Genomic DNA, 23,448 nt, shown 5'->3' on the forward strand with positions numbered 1-23,448 from the left:
GACTCTCTAGATCCAAATCAGAGGTTCTGGAAACCTTCGTTATTAACAAATGCATGAGCTGAGGCTCCTGCACACTGACACCCGTTCTCCGGAGGACAGTCCCCCTGCAACACCCAAGCTGAGTCCCCAGTGAGTCAGGGCCCCTGTCCCTCCCCGTGGTCTTGGGGAGCAGCACTGGGTTCCTGCCGGGGGCCCCAGGGAGGTGTCCCCCACTGCATGAAGGGGTGAAAAACGCTTCACGCACAGAAACATTAGACAAATTGGGCCTTTCATTTACAGAATACGGAAGAAAAGCATACAAAAGAAGCCTCTTGGTCAATCGTGTCAAGGGAAAGTTCTAACTCACTTTTTAGTAGGGTGTGGATGCTGATATATTTTTTTAAAAACTAAAGAGAAAGAAAAGGCAAAAAGGTAATCTGCGGCATGGGCGCCTTGTCTCGGGGGAAATGACAACTCAGCTGAGTGACAGTTTAGAGCAGTTCATCTTCTGTGCGCGCGGACCTGGCTCCCGGGACCATCCCTGCGAGGTTTTGACTTTTGAAACTTCTGGATTAATTCTTAACCAGAATTCTAAAACGTGAGGGCCAAATGTGCTTGGTCTTATAATGTCTCTAATTTGGGGGTGGGGGGGGCAATTCTCCCTTGGACAGGCTTCAGCCGCTCTTGTCCCTCCCAGGTCACACTTCTACGTCCCCTGGGAGACTCAGCGGGCTTCTCTGGGGGCAGGTCAGCGCACTGGGCCAGCGGGAATGCGTCCTCCAAACCCACACAGGCTCCTTGCTCCTGTCTGCCTTTCCTGTGACCAGCAGGTCGCACAGGCCTGACTCTCTTTCCCACCAGACGATGCTTTGCTTTTTCTTCCACGGATGTCGCCTCTTTTCCCTGACTCCCAGCGTGGCCAGGCAAGCTATAGTTATCATACACGTGTGAAAATGTGCCGTCATCAACTCTCATCATTTGAGCTAAAACAAGACCATTTGTTTTCTCTTTTCCTCACCGATATTAATGATGCAGGAATTGGGTCCAAGTTCATGTTCAACATGAGCCTCCAGAACGTGAAGCACAATCTAGCTTCACGGCTACAACGCTCCCCTCCACTCATTCCTCTTGCTGTCCATCTGTCTGTCTTCCAACCTTCTCCACCTCCCGGTGCCACCTGGCTGGGTTTGATGGGTGACGCATGAGCACGGAGCCCTCATTTCCCTGCCCCGGGAAACTTCACGGGGCAACAAGCAGGTGTTGCCTCCAATCCTGCAGACTGGTCCGTAATAACTATTTTGGACTTCAGGACATTCTGGAAACCAGGTCAGAACAAGGGCCTATCGTGGAGGTTGGCAGCAGGCATCCCCCCGTCCGATGGTCCAGTGGCAGTTCAGGGGTCACCCTCCAGGCCCAGGACCCTCGCCCGCCCTAACTTTGAATCCAGCTGAGATGATGTCAAACTGGGCAGCACAGAAGAGGAAAGGCAGCCAGTGTGAGCTCACAGGCCTCAGAGGGTCTGGAAGCACCAGCACGGCGTCTCTGGTCACCCAGCCTCCCCTGGACCCCGCCCAGAGCCTAAGATTTTCCAACGCTGATAACCCAGACCTGGCACCTGTGCTTCCGCTTCTCTCGCCCAGCATCCTTCTTCTGCTTCCTTCGTACCTGTCTCCTACTTTCTGGTTCCTTCTCTAAATCATACACTTTCATTTCCAGGTATAGCACCTCCCTCTCTCCCCAGAGAGAGCACGCTTCGTCGGCTTGATGTCGAGGACGAGGGGGGCTGATGACACCGCAGGCAGCTGAGTCAGGAGGCCCACGACCTCAGCCAGCCATCTGCCTGCAGGGGAGTATGGCCAGCTCCATGTGGCTGGGCGGGACTGGGCTGGACTGGGCTGGACTGGGCCCGGCAGCCCTCGGGAGCGCTCTCTCCCTCAAACAACCTGCACCTGAACTTGCTGATCTTCCCACCCTCACACCACCTCCACATTCATGTCAGAGAAGGTGAAAGTGACAAGTCTTCATCGACTTGAAACAGTCATGACACATCGTCAACACAGCTTTCAAAGCATCGTAGCCTTCAAAGAGGTTTTTCTTCCTTCCTTCTTCTCAAGCCTGTAATTAAAACTCCTGGTGGCCAAGGGGTACAGGAAGGAGATGGGGGGATGACTTCAGGAACAAACAGCTCCTTGGGTGTGCTCAGAACCGAAGCAGCTAAGGGCTGGGAGCCCTGTCAGCCTGTGAGCTTTCCAGAATCGAGCAAATCAGCTCACTCCAGATCCAAATCCCCCATCCCTGTCCCTAATCACCACTCTGCCACCCACCCAGAGCGCGGACTTCTGTCAAGTGTTTGTCTCCACACCAGCCCCCGCCCCCTTCACGGGCAGCCCCGGTTTTAGCGAACTAATCCTAATCCCAAGCCTGACCTCAGCCTAATTCTCTGCGGGATTGTCCACCAGGGCCACCTGTGTCCCAGACACGTGGAAAGCTCAGCAGACGGATGGGGATGACTCATGCGAAACACTCATCCAATTCAACCAAGACGTCTTCTTTCTTCCGAGGATTTTGTGAGTTCAAGTCTGAAATGCTCCTGGATGCGCGCTGTTCCCGGAACAGAGGCTTCCAGCCCCTCCCGTGGCATCTGTCCAGGCGGCTCCCGAACTAGCGGACAAACGACACCACGCTGGTGGCCACACCGAACGGGGCGGAGTAGGCAGTGGCGAATCCCTGCAGGCCGACCACGATGTAGCGGCATCCTTTGGTGATAACCTTCCCAACGTTCTGTTTTTAAGAACAGAAGAGAAAAGCAAAGGGTTAGGCGAGGCAACTTTGTAATCTTCCATGCACAATGGTGCCACACATAAAGAATCATTTCGCCTCATCTTCCCAGGGCAAAGGAGCCAGCTAGCCTTTTGTCAGCTCTCTGGCGTCCCACGCCCAACCCCATCATACGAACACTGGGGGGCTCAGAACAGACACCGGCACCTTGAAAAGGGCTTTCCAGCCCCGTGTGTTTCCAGATCATTCAGAGATCTTCCTGGAAACAGCAGTGAAGCTGCTACTTTCAAAACCAAACCAGTTTTGTTGTATTTTTTAAACCAAAGCCCATTCTCTTCTGTTCCAGCTAAGTTGCTGGGTCTGCTGAAGCCTGGGTCGAGAGTTTTCCGTCATTCTCCTGATCTGAAAGCCCACGCAGTCCTCCCTCTGCCTCCAGGGCACACCCCTTCCTGACCCACATTTGTGTCTTTAAAATCTCCTACTGCTCTGTCCTTGCTGCATCCGCGGAAGTCTTGGGTTCCCGATACAATTCTACACTCCTTGAGGGTAAGGACTGGGCCTTTCTTTCTTGGTATCCACTCTTCCTCCTCCTCCTCTTCAAGGCCTGGTGCTAGACTGAGGGCATCCAAGGGATTCAAGTGGAATCGCAACGGAAAAATGAAGACCACCACCGCCGACTAACACTGACTGTGCTTTTGCCCCTCCCCCTTTCTCTCTCCACCCCCAACTTCTGTCATCCTTCTCCGTGACCACAACATCCCTGTAGGTGACCTGGACATCATCACACATCTTGTCTCTACACCCTCGATTTTTCCAACTCCAATAACCACTTAAAATCCCTGATCACAATCACAAACCTCCCTTTGACTTCCAACACTGCCTGGCCAGCCTAGTCTGTCAGTCCAGTAGGCTGACTGTCCCTCTTTCCCAGATGTTACTTCTTACCTTTTCCTTTCTCCACAAGCCTCTCTGCCCCCAGCGCACACAGAGAAACACACACAGTGTCCATACCCTCATTAGATGATCCCACTTCATCTCTCACTGACTCAGAAGTCATTAGGGAACCCGTTCATCCTCTACCACTGTCTACACCTGCCCCAGCTTCTCCTCCCACCTTGCCGGTGTCCCAGTAGAGAAAATGGCCCTCTTCCCCCAAGGCCATTCCCTTGACACTTGCTGTTGGTACCCTCTCTCACCTTGCCTTCAGCTTTCCCTTCTCCAATATCACCATCCTCTTTCTCCCCATTGGATCATTCCTATCAGCTTACAAATATGCTCAGCTGTCCCCTTGACTCCGTACCCTTCTCTAGGTCCTGCCTGGGTCTCTGCTCTCCTTCACGGCAAACCAGTGGAAAGTGCCATCTGCACATACAGCTTCCACTTCCTCCCTTCTTATTCCCTCTTCCCCTACCCTGACCCATCCAGGACTGCTTGGTCATGGCCATCTGCCACCGCCATGCTGCCTGAGCCAATAAGCATTTTTCTGTCTTCCCCCTGACTCTCAACAGCTTTGGACAAGCTTCATGAAACACTCATTTGGCCTCTTTGACTCCATATTCTCTTGGTTTTCCCTTACCTCACATGAAGCCCCTCCTCAGCTTTCTTTTTTTTAAAATAATTCTTAATTGAAATATAGTTGATTTACAATGGTTCAGGTGTACAGCAAAAGGATTCAGTTATTCATATACATATATATATATATATATATACATACATGTATATATTCTTTTTCAGATTCTTTTCCATTATAGGTTATTACAAGATATTGAATATAGTTCCCTGTGCTATACGGTAGGTCCTTGTTGTTTATTTTATAAACAGTGGTGTATATCTGTTAATCCCAACTTCCTAATTTATCCCTCCCCGCCCCCCACAAAGGAAACCCTTTGGTAAGTTTGTTTTCTATGCCTGTGAGTTTATTTCTGTTTTGTAAGTAAGTTCATTTGTATCTTTTTTTAGATTCCACATTTAAGTGGCATTATGTGATATTTGTCTTTGTCTGACTTACTTCACTTAGTACGATAATCTCTAGGTCCATTCATGTTGCTGCAAATGGCATTATTTCATTCTTTTTTATGGCCCTCCTCAGCTTTCTTTCCCTTCTACCAAACTTTAAAATGTTGGAGTTGTTCAGTCCTGTTCTTTATTTTTTATTTAAAAAAATATTTTGGGCTATAATCTCTCCGCAGGTGGTCTCATCCATTTCCAATGACTTTAAGTATTTCCTGTATGCTGATAAATCCCATATTTATATCTTCGGCTCAGACTCAAATATTCAGTTCTCTACTTGAGGGCTCTACTTTCTGAGGCCTCATGATCCCTCTGGCATACACTCTTCCTTGCTGCAACAAACAGATCTAACTTGGACTGGCTACTAGTGCATTCCTAGAGGCCTTGGGCTATCAGGCTTCAACAAGAAGGATGCACCAAGGAGTTAAATTTATCCATGATTATACAGCTGGTAAGAGGCAGGGCTGAGGTTCAATCCCAAAGAAATCTCACTTTAGGGCCTGTGTCCTTACTCCCCACATACACTTCCCTTCTTTAAGGAAGGCAGTACATAACCTTACAGTTGATTGCTTGCGGCCTGGGCTTAAATTCCAGCCCAATCGCTTATTTAATTTTCATTGGCCTCAGTTTCCTCACCTATAAAATGGGCATATTGAGTAACCACCTCGTTGGGTGAAGAGGATTAAAAAGGTTTACGCAAGGAAAGCCCTTAGGACAGCGCCTGGCACCAAATGCAGGCAGTAGGAGTGCTCCCAAAGGTCAGCTACCTTTATTGGAAAATAACCTTTGCCTCTTTTTATTCTGCAGTAATTTACGTGTGTGGTGGTAATTTTGAAATCTAAGATATTTTGTTATCTGTTCAGGAAAGTTTCTTAAGACCGTACTTTCCTATGATTTCAGGCTTACGTCAGCTTTCAGAGACCTCAGGATAACAGAAGAGGCCGTGCTCAGTACTGTATGCCCAACATCCAGAAAGGGCCCGGGTGTTTCCTTCGGTTGTTCTCAGGCCAAAGGAGGAGTTCTGGGAGAGGAAGGTAACTCTGATGGCCTCTTTAGACACTGATTCCCAGGACACTGCCTCGTCAACTTCCCAATGGGACATTAGGGTGTGTGCTGGGGGGAGGGAGGCGGTGACGCCGCTGAGAGAAACATCTCTATAAATGTGTAATAAGATTCCGTGGGAGAATTTTACGTACCTGTTAGAAATAACAACAACGACAAAAACTGTCCTCCTGGAGTGAGTATTAACAGTTCAGAGCATCCTTTATAAGCCAAGCCCCTAGAATCATGGATGGCCTGCATTAAACTTGACATTTTGGGTATTTGTACATCCATTTCCCTCAGCCTGCTATTTTAAAAAACTGCTTGTCACTTCATCTTTGCAAATGAGAAAAAAAAGTTACTAAAATAGCTCATTAGCTAGAACACAGTCAAAACACAGATTTGAGAAATGTGATGCAAAGAAATGTAAAATATCACCGACCATTTCAGTGTCATTGGAGGGAGCAGATTTTGAAATCTTTTGATCCGAGTAGAGTTTCAACCCATATAATCTCTCAGAGGGGCGGAGGGGCCTGGGGGATCATGGGACAGTGTGGTAGGTTGAATAATGCCCTCCCCTCAAGATGCCCATGTCCTAATCCCCGGAATCTGTGAACATGTTACCTCATATGGCAAAAGGGACTTTGTGGATGTGATCTAATGAAGGATCTTGAATTGGGAAGACTACCATGGATTATCCAGGGGGGCCCAATCATTATAAGGATTCTTATATCTTTATAAAGATCCAAATAAAGACCACCACCCTTACAAAAGGGAGGCAGGAGGAGTCGGAGAGAAGGCAATGCAGTGCCAGAAGCAGAGGGACAGAGAGAAAGAGATTTGCAGATGTTGTGCCACTGGCCCTGAATATGGAGGAGGGGACCTCTGGAAGCTGAAAAGAGCAAAGAAAGGGTTTTCCTCTGGAGCCTCCAGAAGGAACCAGCCTGTTGACTGTAGCTCAGGGAAGATGACTTTTAGCCTCCAGAACTGTAGAAGAATAAATTTGTGTTGCCTTAAATCACTATATTTGTGGTAATCTGTTACAGGCAAAGTAATATAGGGAGTGAGGCTTTTCTGGGGGTTCCCGGGTAACCCCAAAGATGTCAGGGATTCCCTGTCCCTGCCCCCAGTTTCCAAAAGGGAACCAGCTCTCAACAAAGATCCCTTTCCCCCAAGTATAAAAATCAAGTCTTCCCTTGTGAAATTTGATCAGGACCCAGGCACAAAGCTGAGGTGGGCTGTCAGCTACAGAAGCTGATTTTTTTTCTGAGTTAGAGCTCATTAAAAACTGATCAGAGAAGAAACAGTCATATGGGACCTCTCCTCCATCCCCTTAGATAACAGCCAACAACAATTACAGGACCCTCGCCATATGCCAGGTGCCTTCCAAGACCTGTACATGGACTATCTCATTTACTCCTTACCACAGCCCTAGTATTAGCCTATGTGACAGATGAGGAAACCGAGGCAGAGAGGAGGGCAGAGCTCAAGGTCACACACACAGTAGGAGGCTGAGCACAGCTGGCGCCTGGCAGTCTGGCTCCAGGGCCCCTGTCCTAACCCCCTACTTAGACGTGGGACATTTTTCTTCCTCTTGAGCTCAAGTTTATTCCACACCCTGTGTTTCCCCTCTCCAGCCCCCTCCTAGCTGCCTGAGTAACAAAATTTAATAACTTTCCTTATCTGCACTTCTTCTTGTGGCTCTCAGAGATGCCTGGGAAAGGCGACCTCCTATTTGAAGCTAAGTTTGGGGTTTGGTTCCCTCACCCCCCCTCCTCCCTCCACCCTAACTGCTTTTGAACAGGCAGGGGCCAGGGGAGACTGCTGACTCCCCGCTCTGCTGCTCTAGCTGTGTGGCTTTCAACAAAGAGCTTAACTTCCTGAAACTCCAGTTGCCTTCACTGCATAATGGGAGTCCATGGCTTTCTAAGGTCGTTGAGAAGATTCAGGGTTACTGTGCATCGTATGTGCAACAGAGCACCCGGCAGCCTGTAAGAGCACAGCAAACCCACACCCTTTCCCCTTGCCTGCACCCAGCAAACAGCACTCTCCCAGCAACTCCTGTCCATCTGAACACTCACATCATTACTTAAAAATCAACTGGGGCCACTGACCGCCAAGAGTGCCAGGCACCCAGCCTTTCGAGCCCAGAGGTTCCCGCCAGAGACTGGACCCGGCACAGCATTGGGTCGACCCTGCTTGGGGCCAAGGGGCAGCAGGGGAAGGGGAGCCTACCCTAGGACAGTTCACAAAAGCCGGACACCTTTCTTTAAATAGAAGCAGGAAGGGACTTGGGTGAAGGATTTCAGTGGTTAACAGATAAAAAGGAACTTTATTCACCCTTCCTTGAAGGAAAAGCCATTCCTTAACCACGTTGAGCTATTTGCAGGTCATTCCTTATTCCAATGGCCCAAGTGCAATAAAATTTCACCTGGTGACCAAAGCGGGGAAAGTCACCTCCCCACATTTCTAGCGGAGACTTGGCTATTCTCATGGATTTTCAACAAAGAAGGGTGGACCATCTGCTTCCTCCATGTTGGAGCTTAGATGTCGACCTTCTTGGTCGCCATCAAGAAAGTGGAAGTTGAAGGGCAGAAAGGGCACATCCAACTCCAACATGACAGCGTCCTCGCCTGGCCTCCTGGTCTATTGAACTAGCATGTAACACTCCAGAGCTCTTACCTGCCTCATCTCTGCTAGCACTCTGCCCTCCACCTTGGATGCCACCCCTTCTTTATCTGGTGAAATTCTTTTTTTTTTTTAGGTGAGGTGAAATTCACATAATGTAAAAATTAACCATTGTCAAGTGAACAACTCAATGGCATTGAGCACATTCACAATGTTATGCAAGCACCACTTCTATCTACTTCCAAAATATTTTCATCATCCCCAAAGGCAAACCCACACTCGTTAAGCAGTCGCTCTGCATTTCTTCTTCCCTTCAGTCCCTGGCAACCACCCATCTGCCTTCTGTCTCTCTGGATTTACCTATTCTGGATATTTTATATAAATGGAATCATACATACGATATGTGACCTTGTGTGTCTGCCGTGTACTTCCTTCCTTTTTACGGCTGAATAGTATTCCATTGTGTGTATGGACCACATGTTGTTTATCCATTTATCAATTGATGGACATTTGGGTTGTTGCCACTCTTTGGCTGTTGTGAATAATGCTGTTGTGAAATGTACAATATATATTGTTTGAGTATCTATTTTCAATTCTTTTGGGTATGTACCTAGGAGTGGAATTGCTGGATCATATGGTAGTTCTGTGTTTAATTTTTTGAGGAACTGCCAAATTGTTTTCCACGGCAGCTACCCCATTTTACACTTCCACCTGCAATGCACAAGAATTCCGATTTTCCACATCCTCACCAACACTTGCTACTTTCTGTTTTCTTTTTCCCTAATAAGAGCTATGCTAGTGGGTGTGAACTAGTACCTCTTCATTAACCTGTGAAACCTTGACTCATCCTTCTGTGCCCAGTTTCCATGTCACCATTGATTTGAAAACTTCCCTGACTTTACAACCTCATCCCTGAAGATTAACTGTCCAGGCTCTCCCCATGCAGCTCCGTGGTGGTGCCCCATATGGCAGCGTCTCCCTGGGAGGCTGTGGCCTCCTCTAGGGCAGAACTGCATCCTATCCATTTTTGTGTCTCTAGTGCTCAGCACAACGCCTGGCACATAGTGAGAACCCTCAAAGCACCTTCAGCTCAGCCAGCCTCTGAGCTGAGATTTCCACATTATCAGTTCACCAACTGAGAGGCAAATGATGGCTTTTTTTTTTTTTTGTGATCAGCTGGGACCAGGAAGAAGGATGATTCGCCCTAGCATGACTCTAAGCCTGAAAGTCCCAACTTTATAGTTTGTATTAATATACTATACCACTGCCTGCTTGTTTACTGTTCCCAAAGCTGCTGACATACCTTTAAAGAAGATGATAAAGCTAAGTTTCCAGGTGTGGCGATGTCGGTTTCAGGTATGATAAGAGGTCACCGGAGGACTGAATGATATATCAGATGGGGCCCCTGCCCTTTGGCCAGGATAGAATGAGTTTTGTGATTATCTTCTGGGCAGCCTTGTCCAGTCCCAGGGACCAGAGGCAGTAGTAGCTTCAAGTGTTTCCAGGCCAAAGCACCTGGTTTGGGGCTTTGATCTCTGAGGAGGAAACTGCTGTTCTGTCTCACATTCATATTCTCTCTCTTTCTCCCTCTGTCTCTCTCTCTCTCCCACCCACCCCCATGCAAATGACAGTAGGTTTGCTGAGTACACAGATAGCTGTCTGGGAGAAAAGCAGATTCAACAAGTGAATACTTACGGATTGTTGAGCTCCCAGGCCCTGGAAATCACCTTGAGAATACTGGGAGAAATAACCCAAACAATTCTCAGCTAGTAGGATATCCTCGAGAAGACGTTGCGGGAAAACAGACAAATTGGGCTGTACCTCCCTACTTTCCAACTGGGTCACCTTCTACAAGTCACCTAACCACGCTAATCCCTCAGTATTCCCACTCGTAACATAGGGACACTGATTCCCGTCCTACCAACTACAAAAGGGAGTGGGAAGACACACCTAGGACAAGAACCACCTGGGTAAGCGACCCCTCGGGAAAGTTGCCCACCCGCCAGCATCGGGAGAGCCGTGGAGCGGTGCGCAGGGAAACCTCTGATTTAATTTCTATCACGCCCCGCAGCTCACTTTCCCCTTACTGCCCAGTTGACAGCGTGAGCAGTCTCGGGGCTCCAGGAGTGAATGCCGGGAAGGGGGTGCGCGTGGGAGGCCGAGGGGGTGCAGGGCAGCGCAGAGAGGCCGAGACCGTCAGACTGTGGGGAGCCGACTCCGGCTCTCGGGCGGGCGCCCCGCGCTCCCCGACCTCCAAGGGACAGTGGGGGCGGTGGGATGCCTACCTTGCCGTACTTCTTCAGCTTCTGCCGGTACCTCTTCTTGGGCTTCTCGCACGACGCCGGCTCCTCCAGCGGCTCGTAGCGCTCGGGGAGGACCGCGAGGTGCACCCTCCGCGCGCCCCGGCTCCCCGGGCGCTGCGCGCTCGCCCCGCTCTCCGCCGCCTCGGCCCCGCTCTCCAGATGCTCCAGGATAGCAGCCGCCTCCTCGTCCCCCTCCGTCCGCCCTCGCCCCCGGGCGAGGGGCCTGCAGCGCGGGAGACTGCTCGCCGCCTTGCTTCGAAGCCTGGCTCCCACCGTCATGGTGCCGCGGGCCCTCCGGCTGAGGTCGGTGCACGAAGACACCAAACTTTGCGCCCAGCCTGCGCCTCCACCCCCGCCGCCCGCCCTTGCCCAGCCCGGCCCAGCCCGGCCCAGCCCGGACGGGGCGGGGGGCGGTGGTGGGTGGGGGGGAGGTGGATGGGAAACTTGGGATGGCAGCGCCCCCTGGCTCTAGGGCCCGGGATGGCGGCGGCTCCACCCAGGCCTGGCTTTCCGGTGGTCGGGCCCAGCCGCCAGCATCCCATCCTCCGGCCAAAGGGGTGAGGGTTGCTCCAAAGCTCAATGCACGATGAACACGCAAAGCACGTTCAACCACACTTGCAACGAAATAAGTGAACCCCAAATAGTGAGACTTCCTTTGCACACGTGCAAGCTGGCAGAGATGATGAGAGATGATGATGATGATGATGAAGAAGATGACAGTAATAAAGATTATACTCAGACTTCCCTGGTGGCGCAGTGGTTAAGAACCCGCCTGCCGGTGCAGGGGACACGGGTTTGAGCCCTGGTCCAGGAAGATCCCACATGCCGCGGAGCAACTAAGTCCCTGCGCCACAGCTTCTGAACCTGCCCTCTAGAGCCCGCGATCCACAACTACTGAGCCCGGGAGCCACAACTACAAAGCCCGCGTGCCTAGAGCCCGTGCTCCACAACAAGAGAAGCCACTGCAATGAGAAGCCAGCGCACCGCAAGAAAGAGCAGCCTCGACTCCTCGCAACCAGAGAAAGCCCTCGCCCAGCAACAAAGACCCAACGCAGCCAAAAATAAATAAATAAACTAATTTTTTTAAAAAAGATTATACTCAATGCTGGTGAGGGTATGGTGAGAGGATGGTTATAATACAATATTCATGGGTCGCAAACTGGAGACAGGCTTTTGGAAAGGCAATCAGCAAATATTTATCAAGAGTTCTGAAGAACGGCCATACCTTTCTAGGTGCCTATGTTAAGGAAACATTCAGAAACACAGAGCAGTGTGTCCACGGTGCTAATCACAGTCTGACTTCAGCGAAAAGGTGAAGGAAACCAACGGGGATGGGCAAGTGAAATTCTGGTGCAAGCATATGATATCATATGAAGTAATCATTAAAATCACGATTTTCAAGAATATCACTCTGGGGGGAAAAAAAGGGAATATCACTCTGGTAGATATGCATTCTCAGGTCACTGTGAATCTCAATCTGTTTGGGATGCCTTACTTTCTTATGTGGGTAAGTGTCTTTTAATTCTTCAAAACTTAGAGTTAAGTATAAAATAATGTGTTATTATTTCATTGATATTTTAATACTATTAAAATGTGTGATATGTTTAAGAATGATTTGGTTATACTGCTCTAAGTACATAAAATAGTCATAATTTAACATATTAGAATATCAAAAATTACTGGTGATTTCAACGTAAAATGTAAAATCAGGTAGTTTATTTAGACTTATAAGTTTAACTTGAAAGGAATACAAAAATAAGTTAATTTACTGTATTTATAAGAATTACATAGTCCTGTACATAGTTGAAGTACTTGAAAAGACAGTCACGTATATTAAGTTTATAAAAGTCACTTAAAATGTTTAAGATAATTCAATTAAGTGAATGATAAAACCCCTTACAGTGACTGTTAAATTCTATTAGGTTTGTAAATGAAATAAAACAACACTGAATTTAAAAGGTTATGGGAAGCTTGACCTGTGGATTTGTAACTTTACTAAAATAACTATTAACTTATAAACAAAAACAGACCCTAACCGTCCTTTCTCTGTGCAAAACTGACTTCGGAGAACCCCCCAGACTACATAATAAATGGAGACATAGGTGGATTGTCCATGGGATGGAAAGTGTTTTGTCCATACAAAATACATTTCAAATATCACAACAACATTTAGCTTGCCTGATAAAAAGCAAAACACTAGAGCAACTGAAAACTGATCCCTAGATTGTCTCTATAGTCAGTGAGCAAGTAGGACTCAAGGAGATGTAATCAGAACCCACCTTTACGTTGCTCACCATCGTCTCTTTAGAAGTTATTCAGTGTGAAGAGTGCTTCCCTTGCTCCTGCATGACTACTTAGGCAGTCCTATAATTTTTCTGACCTCACAGTGGTAATCAAAAATCCCAAAGTTGCAAATATGTTCTCAGTTTATATAATTTTAAATCTTACAATGTCCAATTCCATGTAATACTCAGAGACTTGAACTTGATTTTAAGTTAATCCTCTCTCCTCCCTCAGAAAAATCCAGCACCTGCAGGGCTGGGCTTACTAGCAGAAGAAGCAAAAACAGCAGAAGCATGGCTTTCACCCCAGTCTGCTTTTCAAAGCAGGGAGCGCACCTGATTATAAGCAGACTTGTTAAATTCCCTCCAGGACCCAAAGGACTCTGGGGCGTGCTCACCTCCTAGCCTCTGCTCACAGGAAAGAGAACGGGAAGGGCTGAGTGCCAATCCATAGGAATCTTTCCTTCCTGGTAAGAATTAGGAGCCTGACCTTCAAAGGAGCAGAAACATTGGAGGGCTAAGATTCATGAAAATACATCATCAGTTAGTGAGTAAAAAAAAAAATATTTAGACACCTCAGAGTCTTAAAAATAATTGCTTATTTGGAATAACTTGCATAAGACAGTTACAGATATTTAATTGAAAACAAAGTTTCCATCTGTAGACATATAAAGGTTTTATGTTTTAATCTTCTGTTTTGGAATAAATGTGTGCAATCGGAAAGAAAGAAAAAAAAGGAAAGGGAGGGATCTTTATGGACCTGAAGTTTTATGAATTAAAGTTGTTTAAAGCTATTAGTTTATTTGTGTAGCCTTAGACTCCAGAAGAAACATATCTCTGGAGCTGAAAAGAGCTGGTTATAAACAATGGAACAGATATAACAGGTTTACTTTTCCAAAGACTGCAACGTAAAGTGAGAGGGGGAGCAGTTTTGAATCCTAGCTAAGTCTCAGTCTTGGGGCAGCCCCCAAAAGGGAGGGTGGTCTACCCCTGCCTTTTCTCATGTTAAAAAAAAATTTTTTTTAAAGATTATTTTAAATTTGGAGCCTTCTACATTAACTATCATTTAGTTCAAAAGGTGGTAAAAACAGATGGCATAATAGGAAGAGGAAATTTAACATTTGCATTTAAGTTTTTAAGTATTTTCTTTCTTTTTTTTTTTTTTTGGCTGCGTTGGGTCTTCGTTGCTGCGCGCGGTCTTTCTCTAGTCGCGGCGAGCGGGGGCTACTCTTCGTTGCGGTGCACAAGCTTCTCGTTGTGGTGGCTTCTCTTGTGGACCATGGGCTCTAGGCGCGCAGGCTTCAGTAGTTGTGGCGCACGGGCTCAGTAGTAGCGGCGCACGGGCTTACTTGCTCCATGGCATGTGGGATCTTCCTGGACCAGGGATTAAACCCATGTCCCCTGCATTGGCAGGTGGATTCTTAACCACTGCGCCACCAGGGAAATCCAGTATTTTCTTAAAAAATATATCTGTGGTTGATCTGTGGTAATCCCATTCATGCAGATCCCAGTGAATGCAAAGTTGGGAATGTCAGGCATAGCACATTTTTATTTCACTTAAGGGGTTGGATTTCTGCACCAAAGATAAAGATCAGAGATCTGAGGTAAATACAATGTAAGTCTGGGACTGCAGTTAAAGGATGTTACAACTAAAATTTACTACAATTGTAAAAACTAGGGTCTTCCATAAATTGCTTCTCTTTGAAATCTGAAGAATTTTTTTAAAATTTTGTTTTCTTTTTCTCAGAGAGAGCAAGCTTTTTCCTGTCTTGTGATTACTGTGAGGGGCTGACCATTTGGAGCTCATCCAGAGTCATCTGAGCCCAGGCTGGGCTGGGCCACAGCTCAAATTAGACCCAGCTCACCTCTGAAAAACCCAAGCCTCAAACTTCTGGGCCACCACGGTCAAGAGGCCAAAGCGGTTGATCTTATCAGCACTGGGGCTGGAAGGGGATTGGAGCATAGTGTCAGCATTTGTTCACCCTGGCTTCAACTCCAGCAGGGCCCTGGCATCAACCACGGTGGGAAAGTTCGAGAAAGCCCACGTGCTTCCCAGAGCTGCCCCTCTGGGGCTTTCTCAGCACAATTCCAGGGAAAAGAGGGCCATCGCGTGGCCAAGTGATTTGTTTACTTTTTATCTGGGGCTCGTCCAGATTCCAGTCTAGCTTGCCAGCCCACATGTAACAAAAAGCTTGGCTCTTTCCCCCTCACCTGTAGGCGTCACCTCTCAGTACCAGGCAAGTCCCCTCCTCGGGTCCCCGCACCCAGCTCAGCGACTTGCCCAGGAGTGAAGGCTGCACGCCCGCTGCCCATCCGTGAGAGGCTTGTCTCTCTCTGGAATTCCATTCACCAAGGTGTCCCTGCATCCCCCACTGGTGCATAATTCTGCATCAGAAGCAGAATCAGAAGTCTTCTGTGGATGAAGCTTTAAAGTGTAACGTATAACATTCAAAATCATCCTTCAACACTATAATGGAATTGTATCTTATTTGGTTGGATTTATTCAAAAGCCACTGAAGCTTTGGAAAACCACTGAGCTATTTGCGCTGAATATTGATAGTAGAAAAATGTATGTGTAGAGAAAAAAGGTCAGAATTATGACCTTATGAGTTAAAAGAAAACAAACATTTCTGACAAAACCTGAAAAACCTGCTTTGATATGTATTCTCCTTTGCCAAGAGTGCATCACTCAATTATATATGTGTATATATATATATATATTCGAATAAAATAAATAATAAAAATATCATGTATTTCCTGGAGGTGGGTTAAGATATTTTAATAACTGGTTCTGTATTTAGAAAACAGCAACATGGAAAACAATCTTGGCTTATATATAGTAAAACCAAGTAGATATTTAGTTTGATACAACAATACTTAGCACAAATAATGTATTAGAAGGGAATGCTATCATATATGGTAGAGAAAACAAAAACTTGAAGCTGGCAGAGGGTGAGGTGGGGGAAGAAGATCATTAAAAAGTTCTGATATTAGGATAGAATTTAGTACAGTGAAAATTTAACTGGAGACATGAAACTGTAGATTCCAAATGTATTAAGACAAATTGAATAGGATGGGTTTGTCAGAATGGGTTTGTCTGGGTTTGTCCAGAACGCACATATATAAATCTCACACATATAGCTCTGCACAGAGTCATTGTAAGTGAGGCAGACAGCGACTAAATGAAATTCCTGTTCAATACTCAGAAGATTGAACTGTTGTGGTAATTCTATTTATTTTCATGATGCGAAGTAATAAAACTGACTTACCCTTTTGCCAGTGGCTGAATATAGCCCAAAGTAAAAAGCAGAAACTAAAATATTAGGAACTCAGAACTGTCAAATGTTGACCCCTTCAACTGAAAATGAATGGAACCATTTGGACAGAACTTTACTAACCCACAGAATGAGGGATTATTTCAGAGTTCTCTATACCAAAGTAATTTTATTCTATATCCTTTGGTGCACTCTAAGGACAAAAGTAAGTACAAAGACAAACTTGAATTTCATTTAGCAGTTTAATAGTTACTGCTAATACTGGTATCACTATTTTGGATCATTTTTCTTTTATTGGCAAGTAAACTAAATCAGCAATTCTGTTTGCTTTGTTATAAATCAAGAGCTTCAGAGTGACAATTCTATGTATCATTTATGATAAAAGAAGGCATAATTATAGTTTGGATATAAAATTAAGAATTTAAATATTACAGTTGTGAAGTAATGTTAAGACTAAACTGAAAATGGTTATGAACTTATTACATACGAGTTTGTAAATATAGATAGATGGATAGAGAGATAGAGAGGTATTTTTTTCCATCTCTGTCTACTGAAGTGGCCTACAGCTCACATCATCCTAGTAGCACAAAGTCAGATAAGCACCTCTAGTGCTCAGAGTTTGGTTTCTAATATCAATTTCCATGGAAAGGAAATGCAGCTTAGGAAAAATTGGCTGAATGCATGTCTGGGATAGAGAAGGTGTAAGATGGGCTTGGGATATCTTGTTACTAGAAAGCAAAGACAAGTAAATATTGTGCATTTTAGGCTACCTGGGCCAGTTAAAGGACTGCTTTAGCTAACATAACATTTTGGTCAAACACACACACACACACACACAGCTAATGACCACGAGTAATTGAAACAAATTGAGTCAATGAAAAGCCATTGGCTCATCACAGTATTCTAAGAGAAAAAATGTGTACAGTATGAAAAGAATGTGGTTATAAAAGACTGGGTTTTTTTTTAGATGTTATTTTAATATCTCTAGGTTTTTGACCCTATTAGAGTCCCACAGTATGAAAAGAATGCAGAATTCCATCAAGTTCCAGAAAATTTATAAAACCATTACACTTTGATATGAGGGATCCAATGGAATGAAGTTGAGAGTGCCTTTGTAGCCAGATGGAAGGACATTTTAAACAACCTGAGTGAATCAAAAACGTGAAAAATTCAACTGAAGCAGCAAAGAATGTTATCCTCAAATCCATGAGTAGGCAGAAGAAATAAACGTTCTCTTAGTTAAATCTAGAGAATGTGGGCCACAAGATCAAGCACTTTTCAGGGGCAACGGGGTGTCTGTTGTATAGACAGGTCTGTAGTGTTCCAACCATTGTGGGTAGTAGGACACAAGCACTGCATCCCGGACAGGGGTTTTCTCTGACCTCTAGTGGTTCCCTCTGGTAATAACTGGAACTAACAACAATTTCAACGTGTCAAACATTTTAAAAGAAATGCTATGGCATTTCTGTGCTTTGGGCTGGGATTATATCCATTCAATATGGTGGCAGGGGTTATCTCACCCTGACCCAAATCTTTGACTGACAAATGCATTATTACTCGAATGCAGCTCAAAAGATCAAACTTTTCTGAAGATGGTTCCACGAAGAGAAATATAAAAGGGGATGTTGGCGAGGATGCTGGAAATCACCGGCAGCACAGAGACCAGAGTGTAAAACCTTCCTGGGCCAGACTTCGGACCAAATCATTATGACATCTTTGAATTCTGTTTCCTCATCATAGAAATGAGGGTGTGAATGAAATGATTTCTCCGGTCACATCTGTCCATGATATGCTGGGAATACAGCATGCACAAGAGTTTAAAAATCTGACCCAATTTCTCAGTCTGGATTCATTTCTTTTTTTATAACTGTAAGAAAATAAACATTTGTTAAATGTCTGGATTGGAGAAGACTTTTTATGGTTAAGAGTGATGAAAGAAATTATAAAGGAAAGACCAGTAATTCAGAAGACAGCATTAAGAAAAATAAAAGACAAACAACAAGCTGAGAAATACTGGCAACAAATAAGAAAAATAATAACAGCAAACTTCTTTTGTGTCTCACATTTATTAGGGTCTTACAAAGATCCAGGCATATTCTAAGAGCTCTACATGGTTTCATTTCATGGGTTCATTTCTTTCCATAGTTAATAAAATCCCTTTAACAAACAGGATCATACTTTTAAAAGAAGCAGGTTAAACAAAGCATTAATTTACTGCTCAAGTTTTAGATCCCATTTTGTACTTGACATCTGAAGCAAAAGTGCTTGGATTATTTCACCCTGTCCAGCCCCTTCACAAGTAGCTAAGAAAAAAAATATGTCTGTTGTATATCTATTTGGAGGTCATTTAATTTTCAAATAATAATAAGAAGAAGAATCCATTTTTCATTTGCTGGAGAGAACAGCTGAAAAAAAGCTGTAGGAAAAGTGAAAAGGGGGACTGTCTTTTTAGAGAGAGAACAGAGACCATTTTGATGCTAGAGAAATTGAAATGCCACTGGGGAAGAATCTCCAGCATCATGTTTTCTAGTACTTTCCAGGTATTCTTTCCCCCAAATCAGTCCACTCTAAAGGGAGGACAAAAGGCAATTTTAAGACACAAAGTTACCTGAAAGTATACAAATTTGGGATCACCTATCTTGAAAGGACAACATTGAAAGAGGCCTGCTAAATGAAGCTAAGCTGATTTTAGAAAACAATAATAATTAAGAATATGTGTATACCTACAGTGAGGGCATGACTCTTATGAGCTAGGGTTATTTCTGCCCTTTGTTGTTGCTGTTCTTTTTTTTAATTGTGGTAAGATATGCATGTACAATTGACCATCTTAATCATTTATAAGTGTAGAGTTCAGTGTTGTTGAGTACATTCACATTGTTGTGCAACCATTCTCCAGAATTATTTCCATCTTACAAAACTGAAACTCTAAACCCATTAAACAACAACTCTCCATTTCCTCTTCCCCCAGCCCCTGAAAACAGCAATTTTACTTTCTGTCCCTATGAAATTAACTATGAGCTACATCACATAAGTGGAATCATACAATATTTGTCTTTTTGTGACTGGCTTATTTCACTTTAGAGCATACTGCTTATGTTTTCTTCTGGGAGTGTTATGGTTTCAGGTCTTACGTTTAAGTCTTTAATCAATTTTGAGTTTATTTTTGTATATGGTGTAAGAAAAGTAATCCAGTTTGATTATTTTGCATGTAGCTGTACAGTTCTCCCAACACCATTTATGGAAGAGGCTGTCTTTTCCCCCATTTTATGCCTCCTTAGTCATAGATTGACCATATACCTATGGGTTTATTTCTGGGCTTTTTATTCTGTTCCATGGATCTATGTGTTTGTTTTTGTGCCAATACCTTACTGTTTTGATTACTGTAGATTTGTAATTTGATTACTGTAGTTTGAAATCAGGGAGGATGTAAACTAAACAGGGTGTATAGTTTGATACAGCCAGTTTTGTTCTTTCTCAAGATTGTTTTGGCTATTTGGGGTCTTTTGTGTTCCCATGAAAATTTTGGAATTATTTTTTCTAGTTCTGTGAAAGATGCCATTGGTATTTTGATAAGGATTGCACTGAATCTGTAGGTTGCCTTGGAGAGTATGATCATTTTAGCAACATTAATTCTTCCTATCCATAAGCATGGTACAGTTTTCCATTTGTTTCTGTTGTCTTCAGTTTCTTTCTACAGGGTCTTATAGTTTATGGTGTGCAGATCTTTACCTTCTTGCTTAGATTTATTCCTAGGTATTTTATTCTTTTATTGTGAATAGGAATGTTTTCTTAATTCCTCTTTCTGACAATTTGTTGTTAGTGTATAGAAATGCAACAGATTTCTGTATGTTAATTTTGTATCCTGCAACTTTATTGAATTCATTTAATAGTAACAATAGTATTTTTGGTGGCATCTTTAGGATATTCTCTATATAGTATAATGCCATCAGCAAACAGTGATACTTTTACTTATTTCTTTCCAATTTGGATTCCTCTTATTTTTCTTGTCTGATTGCTGTGGCTAGGAATTCCATTTCTATGTTGAATAAAAGTGGTGAGAAGGGGCTTCCTTTTCTTGTTCCTGATCATAGAGGAAAAAAATTCAGGTTTTCACTGTTGAATATGATGCTAACTGTGGGCTTATCATACATGGCCTTTATTGTGTTGAGGTATGTTCCCTCTATGCACACCTTCTGGAGAGTTTTTACCATAACTGGATGTTTAGTTTTGTCAAAAGCTCTTTCTACATCTATTGAGATGATCATATGAGTTTTTTTCTTCAATTTGTTAACATGGTGTATCACATTGATTGATTTGTGGATATCAAGCCATCCTTGCATCCTTGGGACACAACTCACTTGACCATGGTGTATGATCCCTTTAATGTATTCATGAATTCTGTTTGCTAATAATTTGTTGAGGATTTTTCCATCTATGTTCATCAGTGATATATGCCTGTAATTTTCTTTTTCTGTGGTGTCTTTGATACCTTTTTTGGTATCAGGGTGATGCTGGTCGCGTATAATGAGTTCTGAAATCATTCCTTCTTCTTCAATATGTTGGAATAGTTTGAGAAGGATAGGTGTTAACTCTTCTTGAAATGGTTGGTAGAATTCACCTGTGAAGCCCTCTGGTTCTGGGCTTTTCTTTGTTGGGCGTTCTTTTTTTTTTTTTTTTTTTTTAATATTACTGATTCAATTTCAATACTGGTAATTGTTCTGTTCTTATTTTCTATTTCTTCCTGATTCAGTCTTGGGAGATGGTATGTTTCTAGGAATTTATCCATTTATTCTAGGTTGTCCACTTTATTGGTATTAATTGTTTGTAGTAATCTTAGGATCTTTTGTATTTCTGTGGTGTTGGTTGTAACTTCTTTTTCATTTCTGATTTTATTTATTTGGGCCCTCACTATTTTTCTTGATGAGTCTGGCTAAAGGCTTATCACTTTTGTCTTTTCAGAGAACCAGTTCTTAGTTTCATTGATCTTTTCTATTGTTTATTTAGTCTCTATTTATTTTTGGTTCTGATCTTTATGATTTCTTTCCTTCTACTATCTTTGGGGTACTTTTGTTCATCTTTTTCTATTTCCTTTAGGTGTAATTTCAGGTTGTTTGAGATTTTTCTTGTTCCCTGAGGTAGGCTTGTATTGCCATTAACCTCCCACTTAGAACCACTTTTTCTGTGCCCCATAGATTTTAGGTTGTTGTGTTTCCATTTTTATTTGTCTCCAGGTATTTTTTGATTTCCTCTTTGATTTCTTCAGTGACCCACTGATTGTTTAGTAGCATATTGTTTAGCTTCCACATATTTGTCTTTTTGCAGTTTTTTTCTTTTAGTTAATTTCTAGTCTGATAGTGTTGTGGTTGGAAAAGATGCTTGACATGATTTCAATTTTTAAAAATTTATTGAGACTAGTTTTGTGGCCTAACATGTGATCTATCCTAGAGAATGTTCCATGGGCTCTGAAAAGAATGCATATTCTGCTGCTTTTGGATGGAATGTTCTCTATGTATCTATTAAGGCCATGGGATCTAATGTGTCATTTAAGGCCAGTGTTTCTTTATTGATTTTCTGTCTGAATAATTTGTTCATTGATGTAAGTGTGGTGTTAAAGTTCCCTATTATTATTGTGCTACTGTCAATTTCTTCCTTTATGTTTGTTTATATTTCCCTTATATACTTAGGTGCTCCTTTGTTGGATGCATATATATTTACAACTGTTTTATCTACTTGTTGGATTGATACTGTTATCATTATGGAATGCCCCTCTTTGTTTATTTTATAGCCTAGTTTTTTGTGTTTTTTTTTTAAGTCTTTATTGAATTTGTTACACTATTACTTCTGTTTTATGTATTGGGCCGTGAGGCATGTGGGATCTTAGCTCCCTGACCGGGGATCAAACCTGCACCCGCTGCATTCGAAGGCAAAGTCTTAACCACTGGACTGCCACAGAAGTCCCTATATCCTAGGTTTTAAAGTCTATTTTGTCTTATATAAGTATTGCTACCCCAGCTTTCTTTTCATTTCCATTTGCATAAAATACCTTTTCCCATTCCCTCCTTTAGATAAATACCCAAAAGTGGAATTGCTGGATCATATGGTAGCCCTATTTTTAATTTTTTTGAGGAACTTCCATATTGTTTTTCATAGTGGCTGCATCAATTTACATTCCCACCACCAGTGCACATGTTCCCTTTTCTCCACATTTTCACCAACATTTGTTATCTTGTCTTTTTGAAATTAGCCATTCTAATTGGCGTTAGGTGATATCTGTGATTTGGATTTGCATTTCTCTGATTTTTAGTCATGTTGATCACTTTTTCATATACCTTTTGGTCACTTGTATGTCTTCTTTGGAAAAATGTCTATTCAGAGCCTCTGCTGATTTTTTAATTGGTTTTTAATTTTTAATTTTTTGCTATTGAGTAGTATGAGTTCTTTAGATATTTTGCATATTAGCCCCTTATCAGATATATGATTTGTAAATATTTCCTCCAGTTCTGTTGGTTGCCTTTTCATTTTGTTGATGGTTTCCTTTGCTGTGCAGAAGCTTTTTAGTTTAATATAGTAAACCCCATTTGTTTGTTTGCTTTTGTTGTCAAAACAAAAAAATCATTGCCAAAAGTCAAGGAGCTTACCACCTGCGTCTTCTTCTAGTTTTATGGTTTCAGGTCTTAAAATTTGGGGTGCCAGATGTGAGATTCAATCTCTTTGCTACTCAGGAGTAGCTGGGGGTTGAGTTCCTCTTGATTATGAGTCGCTGAGCCATGGTGTGGGGTTTATTGTGGGACTGTGTCTCAGCCTCTCTTACCCATTTTGATGTGGGATTTTTCCTCATTTGCCCAATGTATACAAGTTGCTAGTTTTCAGATTTCTTTCAAAGGATATTGTTCCATATTTAGTTGTAGAGTCAGTGTATCCATGGAAATAGGTGAGTTCAGGATCCTCCCATATCACCATCTTGAACAAGAACCAGCTTATCAATATTTTCTAAAAATTTTGAACATATGTCACTTTTATGAAAAGGAATAAAAGACTTTATTATTTCTTTAAACAGGATAGAGTATAAGATTTTTATTGCTATTATAAATTATTTTATGACTCTTGGATAGACAGGTAATATTCAAGGGACATCTCAACAGATGAAATTTC

At 43.4% G+C, this 23,448-nt stretch overlaps 1 protein-coding gene across 1 annotated transcript; it reads right to left on the minus strand.

The window, feature by feature from the left end:
* Nucleotides 1-251: 251 nt before the first annotated feature.
* On the minus strand, nt 252-11,081 carry C1H1orf115 (chromosome 1 C1orf115 homolog). The gene is made up of 2 exons (XM_036832607.1): nt 10,722-11,081; nt 252-2,760 (listed from the first exon to the last, which is right to left on the minus strand). The coding sequence occupies exons 1-2, from the start codon at nt 11,016-11,018 to the stop codon at nt 2,641-2,643; spliced, it is 417 nt and encodes a 138-aa protein (XP_036688502.1). The 5' UTR covers nt 11,019-11,081; the 3' UTR covers nt 252-2,640.
* Between the last annotated feature and the right edge of the window lie 12,367 nt (nt 11,082-23,448).

The sequence above is a fragment of the Balaenoptera musculus genome, chromosome 1 (genome assembly GCF_009873245.2).
Source record: "Balaenoptera musculus isolate JJ_BM4_2016_0621 chromosome 1, mBalMus1.pri.v3, whole genome shotgun sequence".
In the NCBI taxonomy this organism is placed as follows: domain Eukaryota; kingdom Metazoa; phylum Chordata; class Mammalia; order Artiodactyla; family Balaenopteridae; genus Balaenoptera; species Balaenoptera musculus.

Excerpts from the sequence above, each read along its gene's own strand:
- C1H1orf115 (XM_036832607.1), bottom strand. The coding sequence starts at position 11,018 with ATGACGGTGGGAGCCAGGCTTCGAAGCAAGGCGGCGAGCAGTCTCCCG. Across the intron at positions 2,761-10,721 it reads AGCTGAAGAAGTACGGCAAG|AACGTTGGGAAGGTTATCAC; the intron begins GTAGGCATCCCA and ends TCTTAAAAACAG.